At 37.3% G+C, this 7,487-nt stretch overlaps 1 protein-coding gene across 2 annotated transcripts; it reads left to right on the top strand.

Moving 5' to 3' along the window:
* The first annotated feature begins 1,398 nt into the window (after nt 1-1,398).
* On the top strand, nt 1,399-6,329 carry rnaset2 (ribonuclease T2). 2 transcript variants are annotated; one of them, XM_030771102.1, is made up of 11 exons: nt 1,399-1,468; nt 1,582-1,699; nt 2,196-2,258; nt 2,570-2,624; nt 2,884-2,933; nt 3,097-3,154; nt 3,317-3,381; nt 3,502-3,615; nt 4,208-4,253; nt 4,676-4,750; nt 4,957-6,329. In XM_030771102.1, exons 2-11 carry the CDS (start codon nt 1,689-1,691, stop codon nt 5,155-5,157), a joined length of 738 nt encoding a protein of 245 aa, XP_030626962.1. In that variant the 5' UTR covers nt 1,399-1,468; nt 1,582-1,688; the 3' UTR covers nt 5,158-6,329. The 2 variants fall into 2 exon arrangements, with proteins under 2 accessions (XP_030626962.1, XP_030626960.1); XM_030771100.1 differs by having other exon boundaries at nt 2,196-2,261.
* The last annotated feature ends 1,158 nt before the right edge of the window (nt 6,330-7,487 follow it).

The following is a 7,487-nucleotide window of genomic DNA, read 5'->3' as shown; positions in this document are numbered from 1 at the left end:
TCGTTCTTTTTCCCCCCTCATAGACAATGAAAAAATTTTGAATTAAAAAAAAATATCAGAATAAGAGGCCTGTCAGACTTACCCGGGAGAATACAGGAGTGTAAAGCAGAGGTACACCACCCTAAACCCGCCTGGGAGACAGCCGCTGATGAAAACAAAAATATTACCCACACGGAATGCAGCGGCGCTTGCCTCCCATTTATGGATAGGCATAAGCCTATATATAGCTTTTACACTACCTTTCCGCATCACATCTCACAAGAACTGACACATTTAACAATTCCCAAGGATGATGACTTTCCTAAAGTCCTTCCAAGAATATATGTCAACCACAAAAAAAAGAAAGAAATATTTGAAAAGTCTTTTGTGGAGTGCTTTAGTATTCTGGGCACGTGTAACCGTTAAAGGTTGTCATTCATTTATGTACTACATGAAGTTATTGGTGTTTCGTGCACTCTGGAATAAATCTAGCTTTGTCTTTGAAGCCGCGAGCGTTAACTGGCAATGTAAAAAAAAAAAAAAACATTATTTCAGTGGCCAAGGACTAAAACCTCTCTCTCTCTCTCTCTCTCTCTCTCTCTCTCTCTCTCTCTCTCTCTCTCTCTCTCTCTCTCTCAAGGACTAAAACGACTCTCTCAAGACACACCTCAGCCAAGCGCTATTTTTAACGGTAGATTAAGTTTACAGTGCTAACAGAGGTCCAACAGCCATGGCCCTTGAAGTTCACAGATTAATTCACATGTTGTAACATCGTGTCGTTGATATTAGTTAACTGAAGAAGGATTTGGAAATTTTACGATATAATCAGAACATGTACTGTAAGACTATTTGCAGGCTACATTTCACAGCACACGGCTTTGTCTTCTTTCACCACAAGATTACATACCGGCTTTCTACTTCAGCGGCATACTAATGTGCGTCGAAAATAACATTTTCATTCTTAATTACACACATTAGCAAATAATCAAGCCATTCTTTTCTAAACTTCGCCCTTTGGCCATACAAGACTTTCACTGGCAACTGAAATTTTGTGGATATATTTTAGGTTCAGCACGTTCTGTGAAAATACGAAGGCCACGTCATTAGTCTCATTCACCGCTTAACTATATAATTAAATATGAGATTATTTAAAAGATGAGTATTATTTAAGTGTCTTAAATATTAGACACATTGTGTGCTAATAGACTTCATGCTTATGGTTAAACAACCTAACGTTATGTAAAGTATTAAATAGTTAACTGTTTAGCTTGACCGTAAATGTTACAGATAACACCTCTGTGTAACTCATCATTACTCTTAACCTAATTTGCATAACCCGCGCGCACATGACATAAAATTGCTTCGTAGTCACATGACCATCCGCGCAAACTCAGTTGCAGAGGTACTTGTAAACATGTAGAAACACTAATACAAATACTGTGAACACCACCCAATGTTCAAACGTTTACGGAGACACAGTGGCTAAGAGGTAGTCTTTGAAGTGTTATCTAATGTTCATCCAATTTTTTTAATGGAGAGGTTTATCTTACTTGCAGTCTATTAAGCTCGTGAGGTACCATATGTTTTCTTTTGTTACTACAGAAGCAGCTGTCAGATGTATCGTAAAGAAAGTTCGGAGAAATATATTTCAGCCTGAGTGAAGGTCTCTGTAGGAAGCTTATAAGAAAAGTCAGCAATACAGCGAAGCAATGAGATACAGGTGTGTTATCTTTCATATTGTCTTATTTCTTTTTCTGTCCTTCCCTATTGCACGATTGCTCTCGTTCGTCCCGTCTCAGCAAAACGGGGCAATAGGTCGCTCAAGGAACCTGTTCAGTCAAGCTTGTTCTCTGTACGCCCTGCTCTCTTCCTCATGAGTGCGGACGTTTTTACTGTTGCCTGTTGTGTAATTCTTTACCATTTGTCATTTATTCACATTTTTTTTAAATTTCGTTGTGAAAACATGTAATCGCGCATAAATGTCTCTTCATTGCTTAGCTGTTGACACGTTTAGACTGCGTTTGGTCGATTCTACGTGATCATTAGTGCTTATTTTTACACATTAATAAAATGTATATGGCACAGCTAAGAAGGGAGCACTATGATTTTTTTTTAATGTATTGTTATATACATTTACGGAATTTTTTGGTCTGAGTGTTTATAACTCTGTGTTTGTTCGTTCGTTTGTTTGTTTGTCTGTTTGTTTGTGAGAGTAGAATGAAGTCCTTAGGAGTCTTGCTCTTTCTTGGATTTTGCCTTGTGACATCATCTCACGTGTTGTTGTAAGTAACTGAAGTTGACCTGTTTCCTTCCTTGCTTCAAAAAAAAAAAACCCCACAGTGGTGTCATTGTATCTATCACTCTTCATAGGTGGTAAAAGAACAAGACCTAAAACACAGTGAAAACATAATATATATTTAGGTCTATTTCAGCTAAATGAAATTTCACACTTACTTTGTTGTGAATGTTTATGCAGAGGAAACAACTTAAAAGCATTCTGTATGTATATCACAAATTCAAATCACACAGTGATATCAAATGAATCTTTGATTTCATTCTAACTTTTCTTTCTTTTTGATTTTCTTTCAAGTCATGAGTGGACCAAACTGATTCTGACTCACCACTGGCCACAGACGTTTTGCACAGTAAGGGATTTCACATGAGATATCCCTTTTCTGTGGGCAGAAACTATGATGCTGATTTAGTTATGTGACTCACTTTATTGGAAGATGTTCTCACATTTGGTTCACTTCACTGGCTCAGATTCAAAAATCCATTTTGTTAAACTGATTAAGCAGGAAAAAAAGAGGAACTGGTAAATGTGTACGGGAACCACTTTTTTATGCTAGTAGTGTTAGCATTCTGAATAATTATCGTGTTTCTATTATTCATACTTGTTTACAGATGGAACACTGCCATACGAGGTTTAACTACTGGACCTTACATGGATTGTGGTAGGTTTAACATGGGAAAAAAGTGTGAGAAAGTGTGACTTAAATTAAAGTTTATAAAGTCTTCAGGTAGATTGGAGACTGTTAAGGTGAAATGACTTTTCATATTGGTTGTTAAACTGCTGTGGTATCATTTGTTTCTTTGTTTGTTTGTTTGTTTAATCAGGCCAGATCGTGGAGTTGCATGTAATTCATCCTGGCACTTCAATGAAAGTTTAATACAGGTAATTAATTATGTGTCCAAGAATGTTTTTTTACTGACATGCATTTACAGGCTTAATGTGCAAAAATTGGTATGTATCACATGCAATGAGACTTTTTTTTTTCATATGTATACATATCATTTTGAGTCATAATGATTAGAGGCTGAATGTCATGGTTTGCAGGACATCTTGCCAGATATGGAGAAAAGTTGGCCAGATCTTTTCAATCCCACGTCTACTTCCTTCTGGTACATTCTACTTCTATCATGTGCTATAGGTATAAGTTGTGTTACGAGTTGTGTCATGAAATTCGAAATTCCATAATCAGGCCTGCTCTGAAAAGAAATTTCTATCTTGTGTTTGTGTAGGAAGTATGAATGGCATAAACATGGAACATGTGCAGCTACAGCTGAGGCCTTAAACAGTCAACATAAATACTTCAGCAAGGCGTTGGAGCTGTACCACAAGTTCAACCTCGATGGGTATGTGAATTGTCATCTCCTTACAACTTTACTTTTTGTTAACATTTCGAATCTTTAGGGAAACTTTCAAATGATCTCAATATATCAAGTTCTGCAATTAGAAAAAAAAAAAGGCTAAAAACAATGGACCTCATCATGCTGATGAGACGTTCAGTTGGTCAGGTGGAATTAATCATTTCCCCTAAAACGTTCTCCAAAAATCACATTAAATGATCCGTTACAAGCCAGCTCCTCCTTAAAGCACAGAAGGCAAAGTCACGGAGGAATGGACAGGTCCAGTATTTTTATTCATGGACCAAAGCATGATGGGAAGTTAATTAAATCAGGAACCTTGTCTGTATGGAAGAAACAGCTTTCAATACATACTGTACCTTTCATTTCCTCAAATGTTAATGTTATTTTGCCAGTTAAGTGGATGTTTCACATAAAACACCCATTTCTGAGAGCTGTCATTAGTCAGTTATCCTGGAGACTTGCTCCTGGAAATTTAGTTAATTTCACTTAGTTCTGGTTACCGTAACCTGCATGTGAATAACAGACAACGTAATCCTGTGTGCAAAAGTTATTAAATAAGCTTCTTTTATGCTTTCAGAGTCCTGAAACAGAATCACATTGTGCCTTCCGAACAACACTACACTGTAAGTAATTTCTGACTGTGAAACCAAATGAGTCTTTGTATTGTGAGGGCTGAAGTGAAATATACCTTTTTGTTTGTTTTTTGGTTGTTGTATTTGAACTGGAATAAATATTTTGGCATGAACCCTGACCACTGATGCAGTATGGGGTGACTGATATTCACTGAGTGACGTAAGGGAAAGTGAGTCCACAGTCAGTGTAATGGTTTAACTGATCACAGTGAAACATGTGATCGTCTGTATGAAACAACATCCTGTCCACAAGATCTCGCTTATCAGTGGCGTGAGTCACATGACCTGTCAAAGTCAACAGCTATCATTCAAACTTCTGCTTTCTGGGCTGAAATTTTCAGATTAAAACTGCTCATCTTTCACGTTTCACAGACTTTAATTTTTTTTTCTGTCTTTTTGTCTTTTTGTATTAGCTGGATGCTGTTGAGGGGGCGATTTTGAATTCCTATGGAGTGAAGCCAAAGATTCAGTGCCTTCATCCAGGAAAGGTACGAATGTATGAATCAGGACCAGACGTCAATCAAAAATCTATTAAACACTCAAAGGCTGAAGTTCAACATTAGAATTCCAGATTTAGAGTTTGTTCAAAAAGGATCCTTTTCATATTTATATCAGTGGACAAAAAAAAGAGAGAGAGAGATTAGTATGGAGTGTGTGGAATGTTTTTGTAGAAATTTTGCATTCTGTTTTTCAGGGTGGAGAGTTTCAAACCCTGGGCCAGATTGAGATATGTGTTGACAGGGAGTTTGAGCTGGTGAGTTGCGAAAAGGCCTTGGATGACATATGGAGCAGAGTTAATGATATTTTGTCATATGCCTTGAATGGTGTCACAGGATTCAGTGTTTGTGATGAGGACTTGCCAATCTATTATCCACCGCTGACAGGGAAGTTCTGATCTATCAAAACCACAAAATCATGCGACTCGAGACATTTCACATGTCCTCCCTCATCTGTGCACAGAGTGACTGAAAATATGCTGAGACAAGTAAAAAAAAAGGAATATTCTGGAACTGCTTGGATTATAAAAACAAAAATATGTTTGTTTTAAATAACTTGAAAATTCACCTGAAAACAGGGCAGAGTTGTCTCATATGAGACAATACTTCAAAATAAAATAAACATTTCTCCTTTAGTGTATATAGACATGTTTTTGGAAATCAACATATGTATATTTGAGACCTTTTGTTTTCAGAATAGTGCATTAACAAACTGTTGGTTCGAAATCAGTAATGAATGATTTGATGACTGGGCATTTTAAGCAGTGTGGCTGTATTTAGATCGATTCACAAAAAGGAGCTTAGTCTCCTGGTCATCACACCTAAGCCTCTATAAAGATGACTCAGGACTACTTTGCACTGTCACCTGGTCACAGGATCAACAGTATAAAAGCTGTGCTTGTGGACCAAACCCAGACGAGGCATGTTCAAGTCTCTGCCACTAGAGGGCAGTAAATACTCTTTTAATGTCAGGAACATTGGAACCTGGAAGATGATGTCTTTGTTTTTATGCTTCTGGGTTACCTTTGTCATTCTTTTTTCTTTCTTTAGGACCTCAATTTTTTTTTAGAAATGTATAGAAATATCCTTATTATTGTCAAATTCATGTAAAATGTCTTTGCACAAAAATGTACGATAAGTTTAACTGCTGATTCTGATGAATCTGTTAAAAGTTGTGTCAAGATTATATGATACTTAACTTGTAGGTGTTGCAGAAGAGTGGAAATTAGGTAACTGTCTCTTTAAAACTTTCCAAGACAAGAAAACAATTTCATGACAAATGCTGAGTGGTTCTGATCATGTAAACATATTTTCATAATAATTGTTTTTATTTCAGAATCATGTTAATTAAGCACTATGACTCTTACCATTAGTTCATCCTCAACTCAACCAATGGAAAAGAATCATGCTATTTCAAATTTTTCTATTTTGTTTTTTTCATATGTTTGTGTTATACCAAGTCCAGCCCTGGTCTCCTTTAAGATACAGTGCCATTTTGTCCTAATTGTATTTTAGCTCCATAATTTTCATTTTTGGTGATGTTCATTAATTAAACAGAAGTGCTCTCTAATTCCACATGTCTTTATTACAGTCCTAATGTTGGCGTCAGTGTATATGGTTTGAATGATGTGCTTACAGTGAGGTATTTGCTGTAAGTTTTCCCTCACTGTCTTGTCTAATATTGCTGTGAATATCATATAACATTATTGTTGTTATTATTATTATTATTATTATTATTATTATTATTATTATTCCACTGATAGGCCATGCCTATCAATGCCAAAGCTTTTGGGACATAACGCTTCTCGTTGCTGACATGAGGAGGGGTCCACTGATGGAAGGGTGCAATGCCATTTTCCCTCAGCGGTGCTTTACCACTGTGTCCTTGATTCATCATCTCGACAATTTGCCTTGTGTCCAGAAGATTTATGGGCTGGTAAATTGTTTGGGACACTGTGCTCTCTACACACACAGGGCCCTAACTAAACACACTAGAGAGTCTCTTTCATTCATTAACACAATCTTCAACTCAGTTCATACCCTAATCACTCATGTCTTCGTTAATATTCACTGGTCATCAACCAGTTCACCTCAGAAGCCAGACGAATGCTGTTTACAAATGTGACAGTGAATCAGCTGCCTGAGTCAACACATGGTGGAGGTTGGTTGTGGTATGCTGTAGTTACCTTAATCACAAGACGGACAGTTTGACAGGTGGATTATGCTGTCAGCACGGTACCTGGTATCAGCCCTTGGGGCAGGGGGTTCTGGGGTTTCCTCCCTGTGCCTCCGTGAGAAAAATCCATACAGCATAATGCTCTTAATGACACTAAGCTAAGTCATAAAGCTTTACCTAATCGGTGAAGGACTCAGGCTGATCTCTTTTGGCTAAGAAAATTCCCTGGCTCCCAACCAGTACGTGGGCAGAGGAATGACTGATCTGAACCAAACTCAACTTTTTGTTGTCTTTATCTGTATATTTTTTAAATCCTTTCTTTTTTATGTAAACTGAATGGCTGAAGAGAGATGGTTACATTACCCAAAGCTGAACTGGAACACTCTTGGCCTACATTCTGTATTTGTCTGCATGAAAGGCCATTTTCCATACACCAGAGATACATGCAACCCAATTCCCTTCTAAGCTGCATGAACTGATGAAAGCTGGTCCCTAGGATAAAGGTTATGACTTAAAGCCACTCTGGCTGTCTTTGCTTGTCATTCATATGTG

Source organism: Chanos chanos, chromosome 4 (genome assembly GCF_902362185.1).
Source record: "Chanos chanos chromosome 4, fChaCha1.1, whole genome shotgun sequence".
Lineage (NCBI taxonomy): Eukaryota > Metazoa > Chordata > Actinopteri > Gonorynchiformes > Chanidae > Chanos > Chanos chanos.
Note: the sequence above shows the minus strand (reverse complement) of the source record. Positions and strands in the feature narration are given on the sequence as shown.